Source organism: Palaemon carinicauda, chromosome 11, assembly GCF_036898095.1.
Source record: "Palaemon carinicauda isolate YSFRI2023 chromosome 11, ASM3689809v2, whole genome shotgun sequence".
In the NCBI taxonomy this organism is placed as follows: domain Eukaryota; kingdom Metazoa; phylum Arthropoda; class Malacostraca; order Decapoda; family Palaemonidae; genus Palaemon; species Palaemon carinicauda.
Window position 1 is genome coordinate 18,826,384 of NC_090735.1, and position 20,342 is coordinate 18,846,725.

A 20,342-nucleotide genomic window follows, 5' to 3' on the forward strand; every position below is an offset into this window, starting at 1 on the left:
GGGAGGAGACAATAGATATAAAAATCGTATCAATGCTAATTATGTTATGTACATTGAATAATAAATTTAGTCTTACAAAAATTACAAAAAAAAAAAAAAATATTTTTGTCTTGTAAATTTTTTTTATGATTTTTGTTTTAGAACTTGAAAAATTACTCTTTTTTAGCTTCTTTAATAGAATCACTTATATCATCTTTGCTTTCTGACACTTCTCTTTTGGAGAAATATCTATCCAAAGAAGCCTGTTTCTGATGACTCCTCAAAATATTTCTAAAATGACTCATACACTTGTCATTAACACTCTCCAGAAGTTGACCTGTGAGAAGTTTTTCTGGGTGTTTTTTTTTTTTTTTTTTTTTTTTTTTTTTTTTTTTTTTTTTTTTTTTTTCTTGTTTTTTTTTTTTTTTTTTTTTTTTTTTCAATGAATCTCGTAAGGTTTTCATACCAACCGATAGCTTCCCTTATTTCTGCTGATGTCGTTTCTTCAGTTCCCCCTCCCCACCCCCCCCCCGCCCCCCCCCCGTAATCGCCACCACTTGAATGATGGTCAACTGCATTGCCTCCAACTCCTTCAAGTCTTCAATCGTAAGCTCCTCCCTGTGCTCCTCGATAAGGTTATTGACGTCAGCCTCATCGACAACAAGCCCCATGCGCATGCCTTCTTCGTATTTCTTTATTATTATCCAGCTTCGTTTCCATAGTAATCATCTTCTTACTTTTCCCTTCAACTATCACTAGCAATCTTGGGACCCATAGCTAACGAATTGCAAGTTGGAAATTGAGCACTGAAATGCACAAAAAACTACGATATCACAAGCACTCACATGAGATCAAGTCATTACGAAACGCACACGAGATTCTGAACTGAGCATGTGATTAACAAAGAGAGAGAGAGGCAGCATCTCTCTCAGGCATTGTAGGAAGGATTTCGGCCAATAGCGTATCGGCATCTTAGTGACGCTGTGACGCCAACCAATAGCAGACCAGCTTCTTAGTGACGTATGCAGTGACATATGAGCGTGGAGGTAGGCAAGTGACTCGCAGTCGTTCGCGTAAAAACTGCTAAGTTTGAATTTGGAATTCGATGCCGTAAGGTGGGGAAAATGTAGTTAACGAGGGGATGAATTTACATGGTATTCCTCACCGTAACGTGATAAGAACGTAAGCTAGGAACGCCGTACCCCGTGGGTCTACTATATATATAGATATATATATATATATATAATATATTATATATATATATAGTATATATATATATATATATTTATATGTGGTGTGTATATGTACATATATAATGTATATATATTATATATATATATATATATGATATATATATATTTATATATACTATATAATATATATATATAGATATATCTATATATATAATATATAATATATATATATATAGTATATATATATATATATATAATATATATATATATGTATATTGTATATATATAGATATATATATATATATATATTTATATATATATATATATATATATATATATGTATATATATATATATAATATATATATATATATATATGTATGTATATGTACAGTATATATATATATATATAGATACTATATATAATATAGTATATATATAGAAAGAGAGAGAGAGAGAGAGAGAGAGAGAAGACCTATATATGATATATATATAGTATATATATATATATATATATAGATTATATATATGATATATAGCTATATAATACTATATATATATATATATATATATATATATATATATATATTTATATATATACTACTATATATATATATATTAGATATATATATATATATAATATATATAATATATATATATATATATGTATATACTATATAAATATATATATATATATATATATATTATATATATATATATGTATGTATATATAATATATATATATATATACTATATATATATGTATGTATATATATATATATATATATATATATATATATATTTACTATATATAAATATATATATAGAGAGAGAGAGAGAGAGAAGAGAAGAGAGAGAGAGAGAGATGAGAGAGAAGAGAGAGAGACGAGGAGAGAAGAGAGAGGCCTATATATATATATATATATATATATATATATATTATATATATATATATATATATATATATATACTATATATTATCTATATATATATATATATATATTATATATATATACTATATATATATATAGATATAATTATAGCTTACCTATATATATGTATATAATATATATATATATTATAATAATATATATGTAATATATATAATATATATAATATATATATATATATATATATAGATACATGGCCAAGTGGCTTAGTCACTGGTCTATACAGGCTTGCCGACCAGGGTTCGATTCCCGGCCGGAGCCAAGCTCTTGTCTTTGTGTGATTTCGCACCTGAGGCTCTGATCCCGAGGTCGTTAAGAGAATCCAGACATTAATGTATCAAAAATATATATGGCTTATTTGAATATGAAAAACACGTTAAAACAAATGTGCAAAATTTATCATATATATTATATATATACTATATATATATATATATATATATATATTAATATATATATATATATGTGTGTGTGTGTGTGTGTGTGTGCGTATTTATGTATGTATATTTGTGTGTATGTATGTATATATAAATGAGTGTGTGTTGAAAGACAAATGTCAAGCCAAATCAGTAGAATTAATTTAGTCTAGCCGAAGACTTTCAACCGTTTTCTTTAATGATTTTCTTCTCAGTTTTCTTAAGCGGTGTCTTTTGTTTATAAACATAAATAAATCAATATATATATATATATATATATATATATATATATATATATATATATATATATATATATATATATATCTTGATAACGTTCCACAATGATGTGAGACGTGTATGAAAACTAGGAGTATATTTGTAGATATTACAAAGAACTTTTAGAGCTTTCGTCCATCATCTGTTGACTTGGTCACTAAAATGTTTATAGAATTACAAGTCAGGTAGACCTACTGATATAAGGAAAAAACAGAAATACATAAACAAATCAAATACATAGCTATATAGTTAAATACAGATTAAAATCAATTACAAAACAATTTCAGGTTGTTGAGCCCTTGTCCTTTCCAAAATTATCCGAGATCATCGAAATATTTCTACAGTTATGTGCCAAGATAAGAGATGCGTCCTCCTCTGTCCCTCCTTCACAGGTGCATCCTCCACAGACATTGCAAGTGACAAACGACCAGAACAACCTGAAATCGTTTTGTAATTGATTTTTACTCTGTTTTTAATTATTTGGCTATGTATTTACTATGACTTTAACTTTTAGGGGTTTATTTCTCGCCTTCCATCAGACACTAAAAGTCTGTTCAGGCGGGCATTGATGTGTGAAAATAATTTCTTTCCAGTTTATATTTTGCCCTCTATCTTTTCAATTATTCGCTAGCATTTGTATTCAGGCTTAATAGTTTTCAGATCACTATTATAACACTTTCCAAAGAGATAAGTCTTCAGGTTTTTCTTGAAAGCTGCCACATTTTTGCTATTCTTAACATCAAGTGGAAGGTCGTTGAAGAGTCTCTGTGTAGCATAACAAAAAGTTCTTCCTCCTATTGCATGATTCACATTAATTTCGAATAGTCTATATGGGTTATCAGCATGTCTAACTCTTACAGCAGCGCTAGTAGCTTGAGGGTAGGGGACCAAGCAATCGCGAAGATATTTAGGCTTATCACTTGTAAGTGCTTTGTGAGTCAACAAGCAAATCTTAAATTCAATTCTAGCCTTAACAGATAACCGATGTAGATCGATCAGTGCAGGAGTTATTCTCTCCCGAAATTTAATGCCTTTTATCAGTCTAGCCGCCCGGTTTTGCACATTTTGAAGCTTTCCTAGTAGTGTGTTGTACAGTTTATAGTACAGAGAATTGCAATAATCAAGCCTTTGAATTGTTTAGGTATTTCTGTTTTTCCTTGTATCTGTAGGCCTACCTGACTTGTAATTCTTTAAACATTTTAGTGACCAAGTCCACAGGTGATGGACGAAAAGTTCTTTGTAATATCTACAAATATACACCTAGTTTTCATACACGTCTTACATCATTGTGGAACCTTATCAAGATAATAAGGAAGTACGACATTGTATTTGTTTGCACCATATATACATATATATATATATATATATATATATATATATATATATATATATATATATATATATATATATATATATATATATATTATATATATATATATATATATATATATATATATATATATATATACGGCCCAGCATAACTCCCTTATTTTCAGTCCATCACAATCAAATATAGAATAAATACTTTTTTGCTCAACTTATGATCAATAAGCTAATGAAAGGAAAATACATAAATGATAATCCGTAAACTAATGAGAAATCTAAGACCTATGATTACTATACTCTGGTAAAGCATTTTGAATATGTGACACCACAAAAATAAATCATATCTTTGAGAAATTATTCAAAAGTAGTGGAGTTTCATGGGTGTCTCAAAACCAATTTATATAAGAGGAAAATAGTTGAATATTTTGACTGAGGGGAAAAAGTCAAATATATCCGAGCGGAAGAATATTTCTATGATTATTTTATCTTTAAGCTTATTCTAACAAGGAAATAAAAAGCAACACAAATTGTTTACATATAGTTGTTAAATACCATACCGGCATAACAATCACGGGCAGAATAATAAAGTAAAGTAATTTTAATTTATACATGAATGACTGTTTATCATTTACTTTATTTAAAGAACTGCGTTCCTGGTCATACCACGCAGGGTAACGTTACTCACTATAGTATACAGGACTTACAAGATCAGTTAGCGTATACAGTCTTATAGTATTTTGCATTAATCACACTGGGGAGACTGTAATTATGGTAAGCAGCTCTTCTAGGAGAAGGACACTTCGAAATCAAACCATTTTTTTCCAGTCTGGGGTAGTGCCATAGCCTCTGTACCATAGTCTTCCACTTTCTTGGGTTAGAGTTCTCTTGCGTAAGGGTACATTCAGGCACACTATTATATCTTATTTCTCTTCCTCTTGTTTTGTTAAAATTTGTATAGTTTATATAGGAAATATTTATTCTAATGTTGTTACTGTTCTTAAAATATTTTATTTTTGCGTGTTTCATTTCCTTACTGGGCTACTTTCCCTGTTGGAGTCCATGGGCTTATAGCATGCTGCTTCTCCATCTAGGATTGTAGCTTAGCAAGTAATAATAATAATAATAATAATAACTAGTGTTTGTTGTCAAATCCACATTATGGAATCACTTAAGAGAACAAAATAAAAAAAGAAAAAAGATATTTATCTGGCTAGTGATGACACTAAGATAAATGTCATACAGTTACTGCTAATGTTCTTGATATTTCTTTGGCAAGGTTCATTGACAGTATTCTGTCAGCTTCATTCTGATTGTGAAATGAACTTCATCGGAGTTGAGTTTGACGAACATCATTATTGCTGAGTAGATATGCACAAGTCTTTACTTAATTTGTAACTTATATAAGGGGTATTTAAAATTCTTATGTATTTTACTTTGTTTATTATATTATTCATCTGCTATAGATGTTTCTTTATTTTTTTTTTCTTGCTGGTCTACATTTCCTGCTTGGTCCAGTGGACTGCAACATTCTGCTTTTCCAATTAGGGTTACAGATTGACTCACAACAACAACAACAACAACAACAACAACAATAATAATAATAATAATAATAATAATAATAATAATAATAATAATAATAATAATAATAATAATAATCCTACCTAAAGATTGCAGGATTCTGGTCACTGCTGACACACAGCAGCGGTACTTGAGGTCGTGATTTAAGTACCATTATAGTTTTTTATGATTATTATTACGGATTATCTATCTTATCTTTAGTCTATCACAACTGATATTCGCCTAGATTTTTTTTTGTGATACATTAAGTCTGTCGATGTAGGCTTTTCTACGCAATACATTTATTTTTTGTTACGATATTGAGGTTTTGCTTTCACGTGATTATTCTGTATCAAAATACAAAATAATAAATCAGGATAGATGGTAAAGAAAACGGCACCTAACATAATAAAATTCCGTTTAAAGTCACATAATTTCATTTACTGATATTAAAATATATTTTTTCATAATTCTGTTCTATTAAAAAAATGTAGTAGATGTAGGCCTATTAATTATGTAGGCCTATAAAAATAATAAATCGGGATAGATGGTAAAGAAAACGGCACCTAGCAAAATAAAATTCCGTTTAAAGTCACATAATTTCATTTACTGATATCATGAAAATATATTTTTTCATAATTCTGTTCTATTAAAAAAAGGTAGTAGATGTATTAATTATGTAGGCCTATAAAAATAATAAATCAGGATAGATGGTAAAGAAAACGGCACCTAACATAATAAAATTCCGTTTAAAGTCACATAACTTCATTTGCTGATGTCATGAGAATATATTTTTTCATAATTCTGTTCTATTAAAAAAATGTAGTAGATGTATTAATTATATAGGCTTATGAAAATAATAAATCGGGATAGATGGTAAAGAAAACGGCACCTAGCAAAATAAAAGTCCGTTTGAAGTCACGTGACTTCGTTTGCTAATATCATGAAATTGCTTACCAAAATTTTATTGTATTGTAAAAATAATCGGTAAATAAACAAATAATTTGTATAAATAATAACCTTTAAAAATTATGTGACATAAGGTCCCATTTTACAAAAAAAAATAGTTATTAATTTATTAAATCCTAAAAGTCATCCGAACGATTTGACAGACGAAAACATCGACCAGCCAGGGTTGCCAGTTTGGCCTTTTTTCCGGCCAAAAAAAACCCTCAAATTTGACCTTTTGTATTTAAATAGGTTGGCCTTTAGTAATATGAAAAAAGCCGAGCCTTAAATACTATATTTTTTACCTTTTTCTATTAATGGATTGACCTTTTAAAGCCTCTGTTGATTAGAAATTGACCTTTTCTCATTTAGAAAACCTGGCAACCCTGCGACCAGCTACTTCAGCAGCTCCTACTCCTGTCAACTGTGGTCAATAAGGTCAATTTCTTTCAGTAAGTAGTTACTTTTACTGTCAATTCCATGAATTGGAAGTACATAGACTTTCGTAGCTGCTTATATGTTTTATTTTCTCTTTAATATCCCTGTAGGATACGGTTATGCTTTGACAGATTGTAATCTTATGGTTAATCATGTGACGGAAAATGGTAATGGAATTCAGTTCTCTTGTTGAGCAATATGCGAATTTGGAGTTGTTTTTTGCACCTTATGTATTGTAGGAGTTTTCTATCACAGTATCCTGGAAATTAACATTCGTGCTTATTAATTTCAACATTTTCTCATGCTAGATATCCTAGGAAAATTGATTGTCACCGTACCAGACCGTCCTTCTAGTGTTCATAATGATCATAATTCATAGGGTATAGAGGAATCATTATTCATCCATTATATTACATGAACAGTGAGTTGTATATTACTTCATGGGTGTGGGAGCGTATGTAGTTCGTTGGGAGGGACCGGGTGTAAAATTTCAAAAGTTATGACTGAAAATCTACACTTTAAAAGGGAAACAAACACAAGAACGCTAAATAACTTAAGGTGTCCCACCTAACCTAACCTAGGACATATATATTTACCTACTGTAGGGCTACACCCCCTTGCGACTCCCCTTTAAATGCTGTATTCTTAGCTTACCCTAAGACGAGCTATAAGAAGGTTTACACCTGTCCCAACAAATTACATTCACCCCAGGATGTGTCCACACGACTGGCTACTGCACGCTGGGCAAACATTATTACTAGACCTTGATAGGTGGTAGAAATGAGCAGTGATAGGGTCAAAAGGGCAAAACCCAAGGGCATATGGATCTGGATATAAGCAGTGATACCAGATGTAGCTTAATCTCATGATATCTTTACTCGTTCACCGAGCAAAGACTGTCAGGCAAAATTAAAAACCTAACCTATGTTTACACATGTACTCAACTCGCTCGAAACTTGGACTGAGAAGCAGTTATTCAAAACTAGTGTGATGAGATTGCCATGGTGAGCAGCAAGATTTAAATTGAAAGAGAGAAAACGACATTTAAACATTGTGCTTACTAATCATTAGAAGAACTGCAATGGAAATCCATGTAACTAATTTACGTGAACTGAAAGATGGCCACAAATTAGATTTTAAGAAATTGAAGTACTTGAGAATGATCCCAACTTTTTTTACAATCTTTTTAGAGATAGTAAAACCATTTAATTCCACGCAGATAACATTTTATGTAAGTCAGTACCAAAAATGGGCAGCAAATTTCATCTAGTAAACATGTTACCTCTGGAATCATGTGTCTGCTTGTGTTATCATTCCTTTACTTAAACTTTGAACACTCGAACACAGCAATGAGGTTGTTTGCCATTGTGCTCTCACGCTGTGCCCCATTGTGCTCTGTAACAATGTTTGCCCAATGGACACTGCATGGCCATTTGGATGCACCTTAACTGGGAGTGATTTTCTTGTGTTTTGAGGTTCTTTTGGTATGGTGGCTAACGTATCTTAACTTATGTTTATAAAATTAAGAGAGACCTCAATTGAAATGAAGTTAATTAGGGCTTCTTGCATTTAATCTGGTATATATTTTAGTCAGTTTTGGTGGTGTATTTGCTGATTAAGTTCTGATGTCATAGCTCACTCAAGATTTTTTAAACAATCACCTTTATGTATGCATGGCTACAGAACTTGTTTATCTATTCATACATTGTAAATAAGATCCAAAATATTTACAGCCTTTCTCACAACTTGGCCTAACCTAACTCGATCCTAACCAGCTCATCCTTTCCTCATGGTACCTTGCCTAGCCTACTTTACCCTAACCTGACTTACTCTACTCCAATCTATCCTACCCTGCCCTACCCTAACCAGGTTTACCCCACTCTAACTGGATTTACCCTATCCTACCCTAGTGTACGCTAACATATCCTTAATTTATTATGACTTGACAAGATAAAATTAACTGATACACAGTTTCCATAAATCAAATAAATTAAATGTGCAATTAAGTTGAAATTGAAACACATGATTTGAGAGGTAGTTCTTAAAATAATTACCATATGGTCGAGTTCAACACACACACACTCTCTCTCTCTCTCTCTCTCTCTCTCTCTCTCTCTCTCTCTCTCTCTCTCTCTCTCTCTCTCTCTCTCTCTCTCTCTCTCTCTCTTTTTTTTTTGTTAAGGCCACAGTTGTTGTTTCTGTATTGTTGCTTTTTTTAGTATTTTCATGTGTTTTTCTATAAAAAAAGTATTTAAATAGGTCAAGCAAAATGGGACGTTTGTATTTTTCTACAGTGTACAGTATGTGTGATATGTAAATAGAATAGAAATTTTTTTGTTTTCTTCTCTTGATTTCTTACCTTCTTTTTTCTTCAAGTAAAAAATTGAAAATACGGTAGTTTTAGTTTTCATACTGAATCTTATGTTTGTTTCTATTTCTTCCACAGACATGTGGTAGTTAAAAAACCTTTGCACCATGAAGTGTCATCAGATACTTACCGGTGCCTGCAATGCAGGTGACCGATGCTTTGCTGTAGGGAGTGTTGAAGGAGTCCCTTTTACGGTAAGTCCAAATACGTACCTTAAAATTACCTGTATAGATTTTGAAGAATTTGTTTGCTTTTATGATACTGTACATTTTAATGCTGTAACATTTTTAAATGTTACTCCACAAAGCAAATATAAAATTCTAGTCCTATAAGAGTATCAAAGCTCGCTGTGTTAGGGGAGTAATTCTTTCTGTGAATTTCGTTAGGATTTTGTCCTTGAATTGGGTCTTAAAACTGGCTCTTTTGAGAATTGCCTCTTTGAGTATTGCCTCTGTGTTTGCTATGTGTCATTTGTGTAACCTGAGGGCTAACTAAAGTGGTAATTAATTGCTACAACATATCTAGTAGTAGTAATGGTAGACATATTTAGATAAGGTTTTACAAGTATTATAGTTTAGGTGTACAGGAGGTCTTATGTTATGTCCAGTCGCCACTGTGAACAGCTTAAGGTACTTTTAAAAATCGCTGTACAGTAACTTAATTTTGAGTTATGACATTTGGTTCATTGATACGACAAACTATTTACCATCGAAGAGAGCAACTAATGCTGTGGAGTGGTTCATTACACATTACTTTGGCATTAGTTTACCATCGGTGTTTGCAATAAGCATTCAGGATTTTGGTGCTGCTCTTTTTTTGGATATTTTCGTGCCTTTTTTCTGTGCATTATATCTGGAAAATGTAAGGGAGGTACAATGGCAGTGGGTAGGCCAACCACAGGAATAAAGGTAAGCAAGTGTCATACAGTACTGTATGTATTACTTATTGTCTACTAGTACTTTTATAAGTGTAGGTATCCTATTGTACTGTATAGGGTACAGAACAGTAATTTACACATGTTAAGGGATTATTTTATCTTTTTACATATACTATGTTATGTGTATAAATCCGACTTACGGCAATAATCGACTTCTAACGCATCCTAGAAACTGTTTGTTCCGTAACCGAAATACAAACCACGCTATTTACATTGGGTTTACCTTTTAGCGTAGCTGAAATGACGAGCCAATAGTTTTTAACGAGGGTTAATTACCCCCGCGCTAGTTAGCGGGGGTAGGGGAAGGGATAGCTTGCTACCCCTCCCCCCACACACACCGGTGATTTGCTTCACTTTTGGCTCCGGCGATGAACAGACGTGTCTGTCCATCGTCCTCGTTGACAGTCTTTAATCTTTTTCTGCTTTCTCTTTCAGTTTGTGTGTGTGTGTTAGAAGTTGACCACCTTTATGATTACTATGCATACGTGCCCTGGTATTGCCTGCCGGCCGCCCTTGTGGTACTTTTATGTCGGCCGTGGACACTGATCCTCACACCCTTTGCCCGCAGTGTCGAGGCTGGCGGTGTGATCAGGAAAATAAGTGTAGTGAGTGCAGAGCAGGGTCTGCCTCCCAGTGGGAGAGGTTTGGCCGCCGGCGTAAGAAGAAGTCCAAGAGAGACCGTTCTCCTTCCCGGGGTTGCCTTGAAGGAGGAAGGTTCTCGGGACTCTTCTTTCGCCGCCCAAACCTCCTCCGAAGCTCCCCCTCGTTCGGCTCTTAAGGAGAGTCGGCCGAGTGGGAGCGCAGGCCCTAGTTCTGTTTCCCGACCTTGGGTTGGGGGAGAGGGCGTCGCCTCCCATAGCGGGCGGTTCCTCCTCCTCCCCTGGGGGAGGTTATTGATGAATCTTTGTCTAACGATGATCTTTTTTAGATATGGGCTTCCCTGGGGCTTAAGGGCTTGCCCTCCAGGGTCGCCCTGATTGACCTTGTCCAGTTGGGGGCCGCCGTTAAGCAGTTGCCGGTGATAGCAGAGGTAGATCCTCTGTCTATCGTCGACGTCGTGGTGGCAGAGGCTTTCGACGGGGCGGGGCAATCCTCTATGTCTATGTCTGACGGTTTATCAAGTATCCCTGCTTTCGCTGTTAAGCGTTCAGACGGGATTTCTAAATCACTTATATTACAGTTAAAAATTTAAAAGTCTATGTAATGTAAAGAGGGTTAATTGCATTTGTCTCAATGTTATAGCAGCGTGAAAATAAATGGGTTTTCAATAGCTTTTTGAACTGAAAGATATTTTCAGCACACTTAATTGATGCCGGAAGTTGATTATACAATCTAGGAGCGCAGTGCTTAAAAGTTCTCGTACCAAGAGTGGTCATTGCACGAGGCTCATCAAGTCTGAAGTTATCACGGGAAAGTCGTGTATGAACACCAAGCCCTACTACGTATCTTTTCAGGCAACCTTCAAGATACAATGGCTCTCCCGTGTTAATAGCTTGGTATGTTAAGACGCAAAGTTTAAAAATAATCCTTGGTTTGACTGGTAACCAGTGTAATTTAATTAAGGTTGGAGTAATATGTTCTTGCAGGGATATACCAACAATAAGTCTAGCAGCTCTATTCAAAATCATTTGAAGTTTCTTAAGACGATAATTAGGTAAATTGTAATACAACGAGTTACAATAGTCTACTCTACTAACTACCAAACTATTAATTAGCAGCTTAGTGGCATCTTCGTTAAGATATTTTCTAATGGATGCGATATTCCTCAGATGATAATTTGCGGTCCTAACCACATTGTTAATATGTTCATCAAATGTCAAAGATCCATCAACTACTACCCCGAGATCTCTGACTTTATCAGTTAACAAAATATTTTCCTCATTGATGGAGATGCTATTAACATTATCAAACCTTCTTAAGTTATATTTAGTGCCAATTAGAATACATTCAGTTGTATTTTCATTTAGTTTCAGGTTTTTCTTTTGCATCCATTTCGAAACATCTGCCATAAGTCTATCAATAACAGCTTGATCTTCAATAATGTCATCCACTATTAAATAGAACTGGGTGTCATCAGCAAAAAATTTACATTGAACGCCATGTCATTTGAATATCCAAGACAACTCGATTGTATAAATACTGAAAATGTTGGTGCTGACGGCTCTCCTCCCCCTTCCGTACATCCTTCGAAGGGGGAAGGGAGTCCTACAGGCTCTTCTGCTGTCCAGCTTCCCTCTAAGGGGAGTGCTTTGACTGAGACTCCCCTTCGGAGGACTGATGGTCCTGACGATCTTCCTCGTGGACGCCTTCGCCGTAAGGCTCACCGTCCGCTGCGTCGCAAGGGCCTCCCGTCTCCTTATAAGGGTGCTAAGAGGCGCCTTTTTGGATCTTCTTCTTCTTCCTCCGAAGGGGACTCTCCTCGCCGTAAACAGCCTGCAGCTCCAACTTCATTAGACCTCTCTGGGGATCGGTCTCCTACGCCTTCCAGACCTTCAACTTCTGGGGCAGATGTTCAGCAACCTGACCTTGTCACCCGACAGGCAACGGTCCCTTCGGGGCAAAGGGATTCTTCCCTTACGCGTGCAGTGTTAGCGCACAGGCGCTCTCCTGCTCGTCAGTGCTCGCCTGTTCGTCAGCGATCTCCTGTTCGCCAGCGCTCTCCTGATGATCGCCCCTCTTCTCGCCAGCGCTCTCCTGATGATCGCCCCTCTTCTCGCCAGCGCTCTCCTGAGGACATCCTTCAACCTGTTGTTCCTGAAGAGCGCCCAGCGCGCCAGCATTCCCCTGCTCGCCCTTCTGCAGTGTTAGCGCACAGGCGCTCTCCTGCTCGTCAGCGCTCTCCTGTTCGTCAGCGCTCTTCTGACCGTCAGCGCTCTTCTGAGGACCATCGCCCTTCTGCTCGCCAGCGCTCCCCTGTGGTCTCCACATATCCTGCAGTTCTTGTTGTGTGCCCTGTGCGCCCTCGCGATCCTCAGCTTGTTCCTGCACAACATCGCTAACCATACAAACCTTAGCTATTTACACACATTTGTCCGCCAACCCTGGCCCCCAAGTCAAGTCCTACCTTTATGTGAAGTGAAGCAAATCACCGATGTGTGGGGGGGAGGGGTAGCAAGCTATCCCTTCCCCTACCCCCGCTAACTAGCGCAAGGGTAATTAACCCTCGTTAAAAACTATTAGCTCGTCATTTCAGCTACGCTAAAAGGTAAACCCAATTTAAATAGCTAAGGTTTGTATGGTTAGGAAAAATACAAATTATCTCCGAATTTGTCATTTTCGTAACCTGAGGACCTTTTATATATAGATAGTGTATTATGTTTGCAAAGCATCCTAAGAATAAATTTTGTAACTTGAGGACCTTGGGTTGGACAACTTTCACTTCCAAGGGAGAGTTAACTTACACAAGGTGTTGGGCAACTTCCCCTTCTGTGGGAGAGTTACCCTCCACCAGCCACTGTCCAGTATTCTTCCCGCTTGCGTGAACAGGAGTTGGTAGCCATTCCTGCCTGCAGGAGAGACTGCCTTTTCCTGGTTGGTGTCCCCGTTGGGGGATTCCTCGGCTAGAAATTGGATTCTTTTTTGCCCCGCCCTTGCTCTTCGTAATAAAGCCTTTCAGAGGTTGGCGATGAAGGGGTTAGGTTACTGCTTGAAGTTCCTGCTCATTGCTGTCGTAGGTACAATACGAGTCTCGTTTGCAAGTTCCCTTTGGGGTCTTTGCCGCAGATGGTGATGACTGCCAACCGCATGCGGCCACTGCCTCACATAACGGGCTAGTGAGATGTACCCCTTGTAAGGTTATTGTTTGCAAGCCTCTAATCCCAAGGGAATAGCGTCAGCTTCTGCTTATGTTAACGAATGATAGCAAGCAAGTATTCACTTACTGGGATGCTTGTCCCTCCCTCAAAGCAGGTAGGCATACAATTAATACCGACGTAAGTTTGATCGCTGCGCTAGCTTCACGTACTTTTCGTGAATGCATATATTTTCACAAACACGTAACAAGGTTACCGCTTTCTTTAGACAAAAATGTGGTGATTCGTCGCGCATACATTATTCCTGCAAGCGGGCTCAGGCTTGTTTTTGAACACTTACTTAGAGGCAAAGAAGGTACACTTTTGCAACCCCATGCAGACAAGCGATCTTTTCTACCGACAAGCAATATTCACCATCATACAGTTAGAACTTCGTTCTAATAAATCATTAGTTTTGATAGTTATATTCCTTACTGGAAGTCAGGTTATGCATTACCTTCTACCTTCCTGTAACCAGACATAAGTAGTTTCCCTTGAGTAGACTTTTTTCTTTCCAGCCAGTTCCTAATTAGCTTTCGGATAAAACGTCTTAGTATTTAGAATACTGTTCTGTATTTGGGCTCCGAAACTTCACATAAGCAAATCTGTTCTCCAAGAGGAAATATTCGGAACTTATGCTATTCTTGCCAATCGAAAGCGAAGAATATACATAGTACGTATTTTTTTTTTCTTAAAGGATCTTGGTCATAGAAAGAAGAAGGTCTCGATTGCGAAGGTTTATCAGTATTCTCCAATCGAGTTTCGGATGCAATGAATCATTCAAGCTGTACCCGTGTGTTTGTCCCACCTCGCCAGTCAGTGTTAGTGGTTCGTAGATGGACTTATACATAAATTACAGTACCTGTCCAATGATGGCTTGAACATGTCTCAATCTTGGCTTTTGGAAGTACTGGGTGGTTTCGGGCGATCGGTCGTTAGTGACTGGTCTCTTGCTTGACAGCGATCGCTAAGGAGATACACTGTAATCTCATCTTCCTCTAGGTAGTACTGGCTTCTCTGTAAGCATACTTACATGGCCAACTCCTATTGGATGGATGGCAGTTGAAGGACAGGATTCTCTCCTCCTATAAGTGAGAGAGGCTTGTGCAGTTCACTGAGTACTAGCGAGGTGGGTGGGCGAGCTCGTCTGCCTGATGAAGGTGCGTGCCCCACCCCTGAACGGGGTGAGCATTCGCCCATTAACAGAATGGTTTCTCCTCGTACAGAATTCTGAACGCACCTGCTCTCAATCGGGAATCAGACCACCTCCTGGGAAGTAGTGTAATTCTGCGCTCACTGAAAGGAGGGAGCACTGTCTTTGTCAAGCATCAGATCCTGACTTGGCCCAGAAGACGTCTTCCTCCTAGCTCAGTCATCTGGAAAGAAAGTCAACGAGCTACACGGTATGTCCAATGACATCGCACATTCACGGTGATGGGGTTAAGTTAAACTCGGATTTGTCTCGAAGTCGTAGTCAAGGCCAAAATCCAGCTGGAACGAATCCTAGAATCAGGCTCCTCCAGTTGGATAGTCTCTGTTCGGTGACAGATGACCCGAACCAACTGTTACCAACGCTTGAAAAGAATCTCCAGTGCCTGCTATTAGATCATCATGCTCTTGGTGAGCATGAAGAGAACTAAAGAAAGATTACAAAAGAACTTTATATCATCCTGGATTAGACAGGAAATTGGGAGAGCCATGCATACAGGCTCTTCATTTTCCCATTGTCATCCCCATTCTTATGAAGCCATCAGCACATTCCTGGCATTAAAATAGATTTCTCTGTGACGCAGGTGTTATAAGCGAGCGTGTGAAAACGGCAGACAGCAGCCACTGCCTACTACTTTCAGGACGTAACTCATAGGAACTTGGATTCACTTACTTTTAGTCCTGTGGTTTCTGCACAAAAAGTGGTCAGCAACTCCACAGCTCCCTTTTAGGACAAGTAGCAGTTGTTTGTTGGAAGATGTTACCCATGAGTAAACCTAGGATGAACATCTGAGTGACTGGCCACTTCCTATTTCATTCTCCCCTTTCTTTGGGTTCAGTATCAGAGGAACTCTGTAAGCTGACCTCCTCTGGCTGCAGATGAATACCATACCCTTTGTGCATCCTAATATATGTTGATATTAATATTATTATTATTTTTATTACTTGCTAAGCAACAACCCTAGTTGGAAAAGCAAGATGCTATAAGCCCAGGGGCCCCAACAGAGAAAATAGCCGAGTGAGGAAAGGAAACGAGGAAAAATAAAATATTTTAAGAACATTAACTTTTAAACAAATATTTCCTATATAAACTATAAAAACTTTAACAAAACAAGAGGAAGAGAAATGAGTTAAAATAGTGTGCCTGAGTGTACCCTCAAGTAAAAACACTCTAACCCAAGAAAGTGGAAGACTATGGTACAGAGGCTATGGCACTACCCAAGACTGGAAAACAAAGGTGTGATTTTTGAGTGTTCTTCTCCTAGAAGAGCTGCTTACCATAGCTAAAGAGTCTCTTCTACCCCTACCAAGGGGAAAGTAGCCACTGGACTATTGCAGTGCAGTAGTTAACCCCTTGGGTGAAGAAGAATTGTTTGGTAATCTCACTGTTGTCAGGTGTATGAGGACAGAGGAGAATCTGTAAAGAATATGCCAGATTATTCGGTGTATGTGTAAGCAAAGGGAAAGTGAACAGTGACTAGAGAGAAGGATCCAATGTAATACTGTCTGGCCAGTCAAAAGACCCAATAACTCTAGCGGTAGTATCTCGTCCTCCAACCGAGGTGGAGTCGGGCAATGTTTAGGCAAAGTGAGGAGCTTAGCTCCAAAATTACACTTACCTGGGCAAGGCACTATTAAATTCTACGCTAGTACCAATTGCCCAGGCCATCATTCTTTAGGATCACGAGATGTCAGGGTTCCCTCTAAACAGCCCATGTGTAGTACACAGGGACAGTCTCCAGCCAGTTGGTTATATGAGCTTCCACCCACCTTGAGGCAAGTCTCCTATGTAAAGAGCGTAAGGTTTATATATAGTATCAGAACAAATGACAAATTTTGAATCATTTGTATTTTTTCTAACTTTACAAACCTGAAGCTCTTTACACATACTGGCCCCGCCATCTTCTTCCCTCAGAAGTTCTGTTGCAATTGCAAAGTGACTGTTGTTTACTAGTGCTGGTGTGATTGGGGTGGTTGGTCTACCCCCACTACCTACCTCCGCTAAAAGCTTTAACGGCTGGTTTCAGCTATCGCCAAAATAATACTCCTATGTAAAGAGCTTCAGGTTTGTATAGTTAGGAAAAATATAAGTTATTCCAAATTTGTCATTTCACCTTTTATGTCTGATAAGAAAATAAGGAACTAGATGGAGCTTTTGTTTAAAGGGAACTTGTTCCGTAACCGAAATACAAACCACGCTATTTACAAAGGGTATTACTCTTAGCGAAGCTGAAATGACGAGCCAATAGTTTTTAACGAGGGTTAATTACCCCCGCGCTAGTTAGCGGGGGGTGGGGAAGGGTAGCTTGCTACCCCTCCCCCCTCCACACACCGGTGACTTGCTTCACTTCACTTTTGGCTCGGCGGTGATCAGACGTGTCTGTTCATAGCCTTCGTGACAGCCTTTAATTTTCTTCTTTTTCTTTTCAGCTTGTGTGATTGGTTGGAAGTTGACCTTCAGTTATTTTCTTTTATTTAATATGCGTACATGCCCTGGAGTTGCCGGCCGTCCTTGTGGGACTTTCATGTCGGACGTGATTACGGATCCTCACACCCTCTGCCCTCAATGTCGGGGCCGACGGTGCGACCAGGATAACATGTGCCGTGAGTGCAGGGAGTGGTCTGCCTCCCAGTGGGAGAGGTTTGGCCGTCGGCGTAAGAAGAAGTCCAAGAGAGACCGTTCTCCTCCGGGGTTAGCCTTGAAGGAGGAAGGTTCTCGGGACTCTTCTTCCGCCGCCCAAACCTCCTCCGAAGCTCCCCCTCGTCCGCCTCCTAAGGAGAGTCGTCCGAGTGGGAGCGCAGGCCCTTGTTCTGTTTCCCTACCTTCGGTGGGGGGAGAGGGCGTCGCCTCCCATAGCGAGGCGGTTCCCCCTCCTCCTCTGGGGGAGGTTATTGATAATAATGCCTTATCCAGTGATGATCTTTTACAGATTTGGTCGTCCCTGGGGCTTAAGGGCTTGCCCTCCAGGGTCGCTCTTATTGACCTTGTCTCGTTGGGGGCCGCTGTTAAACAGTCGCCGGTGGTAGCGGAGGTAGACCCTCTGTCTATTGTCGACGTCGTGGTGACAGAGGCCTCTGACGTGGCTGGGCCTTCCGACGCAGGTGCTGTTGCTGGTGATGGTGCTCTAGGCTCTCCTCCTCCTTCCGTGCATCCTTCGAAGGGGGAAGTGAGTCCTTCGGTCTCGACTGCTGCCCAGCTTCCTTCTGAGGGAAGTGTTTTGACGGAGACTCCCCTTCGGAGGACCGATGGTCCCGACGATCTCCCCCGAGGCCGCCTCCCCCGTAAGGCTCACTGCCCTCTACGCCACAAGGGCCTCCCTTCCCCTTACAGGGGGACTAAGAGGCGCCTTTTTGGGTCTTCGTCCTCCGGGGGGGACTCTCCTCGTCAGCCTCAACCGACTGCTCCGCCCTCCTTGAACCTCTCTGCAGACCGCTCACCATCTCCTGCCGGATCTTCGCCTTCTGGAGAACTCGTCACCCGACGGGCAACGGTCCCTTTGGGGCTAAGGGATTCTTCCCTTACGCGAGCAGGGCTAGCGCACAAGCGCTCTCCTGCTCGCCAGCGATCTCCTGCTCGCCAGCGATCCCCTGCTCGCCAGCGATCCCCTGCTCGTCGACGATCTCCTGCTCGCCAAGACTCACCTGCTCGTCGGCTCTCTCCTGATGTTCGCCCCCCTCGCCAGCGCTCTCCTGCTCGTCAGCTCTCTTCCGAGCGTCAGCGCTCACTTGAGGACCATCGCCCTGCGGTCTCTGACCACCCTTTAGTTCCTGCTGAACTCCCTGCTCACCATCCACCTGGTCCTGTGGATACGCAACATCGTGCTGCGCGTGTGTCAGAAACACATGTTCGCCAACGCGCCAGCGATCTTCCCGTTCCTGCTCGTGAACGCGCCGCACCACCTGTCCTCTCACAGGACACGCGTCGACCTTCTGCTCGCCAGCGATCACCAGCTCGTCAGCGAACACCTACACATGCTGCTCGCCATCGCACGACCCTGCATGATCGCCCGCTTATGCATGCTGCTCCTCATCGCACTACCCTGAACGATCGCCCTCCTGCGGATGCTGATCACCATCGCACCCTTTCACGCGACCATTCACCTGCGCATGCTGCTCGTCATCGCACAACCCTGCACGATCGCCCGCTTACGCATGCTGCTCCTCATCGCACAACCCTGAACGATCGCCCTCCTGCGGATGCTGATCACCATCGCACCCTTTCACGCGATCATTCACCTGCGCATGCTGCTCGCCATCGCACAACCCTGCACGATCGCCCGCTTACGCATGCTGCTCCTCATCGCACAACCCTGAACGACCGCCCTCTTGCGGATGCTGATCACCATCGCACCCTATCACGCGATCATTCACCTACACATGCTGCTCGCCATCGCTTACCATCACGCGGTCATTATCGCCAGCGATCTTCTTCACCTACGCGGCAGCACGATCCCTCGCCGTCGCGCCACCGCTTGCGTTCGTCGCCTCGGACACGTGTTCATTTACCTGCCCACCCTCACGCCCACTCGCCTGCGCGCCCACGCGATCGCTCGCCTGCGCGCCCGCGCGACTGCTCGCCTGTGCGCCCGCGCGACCATAGTTCGCGGCGAATTCCACAGCCGGTGGTAGCAGAAGGGACGCGTGCTCCTAGACGGCACTCGGGATCACCTCCATCCAAGCACAGGTTGGTATTGCAGGACGAAGACAGGTCAGTACAGCATTCTTCCCCACCTTCTTTTCAGGCAGGTACCGTCGTGTCCACTCCGAAGGATCGCCCGATCCCTTTCACCTTAGCGAGGATTTCGGACTCTGTGTCCTTTGAGCAGCAGACTTGGTTTGGTCCGCTGGCACGGGCGTTAGTGAGGGTTATGAAACCAGCACTCGCCGGCCAGGGTAACAAACCAGCGGCTGTCTCTCCTACGCTGAAGAGAAAGAGAGGAGTGGACTTCGTGGTGA

At 39.9% G+C, this 20,342-nt stretch overlaps 1 protein-coding gene across 5 annotated transcripts in view; it reads left to right on the plus strand.

The window, feature by feature from the left end:
• Nucleotides 1-6,894: 6,894 nt before the first annotated feature.
• The window catches only part of LOC137649986 (dmX-like protein 2), a 192,412-nt gene continuing 178,964 nt past the window's right edge, over nucleotides 6,895-20,342 (plus strand). For all 5 annotated transcript variants that reach the window (XM_068382984.1, XM_068382988.1, XM_068382985.1 and 2 more), the window contains exons 1-2: nucleotides 6,895-7,095; nucleotides 9,528-9,643. In XM_068382984.1, coding sequence (XP_068239085.1) covers nucleotides 9,557-9,643 — 87 coding nt within the window. In that variant the 5' untranslated portion in view covers nucleotides 6,895-7,095; nucleotides 9,528-9,556. The remainder of the gene's footprint in view (nucleotides 7,096-9,527; nucleotides 9,644-20,342) is intronic.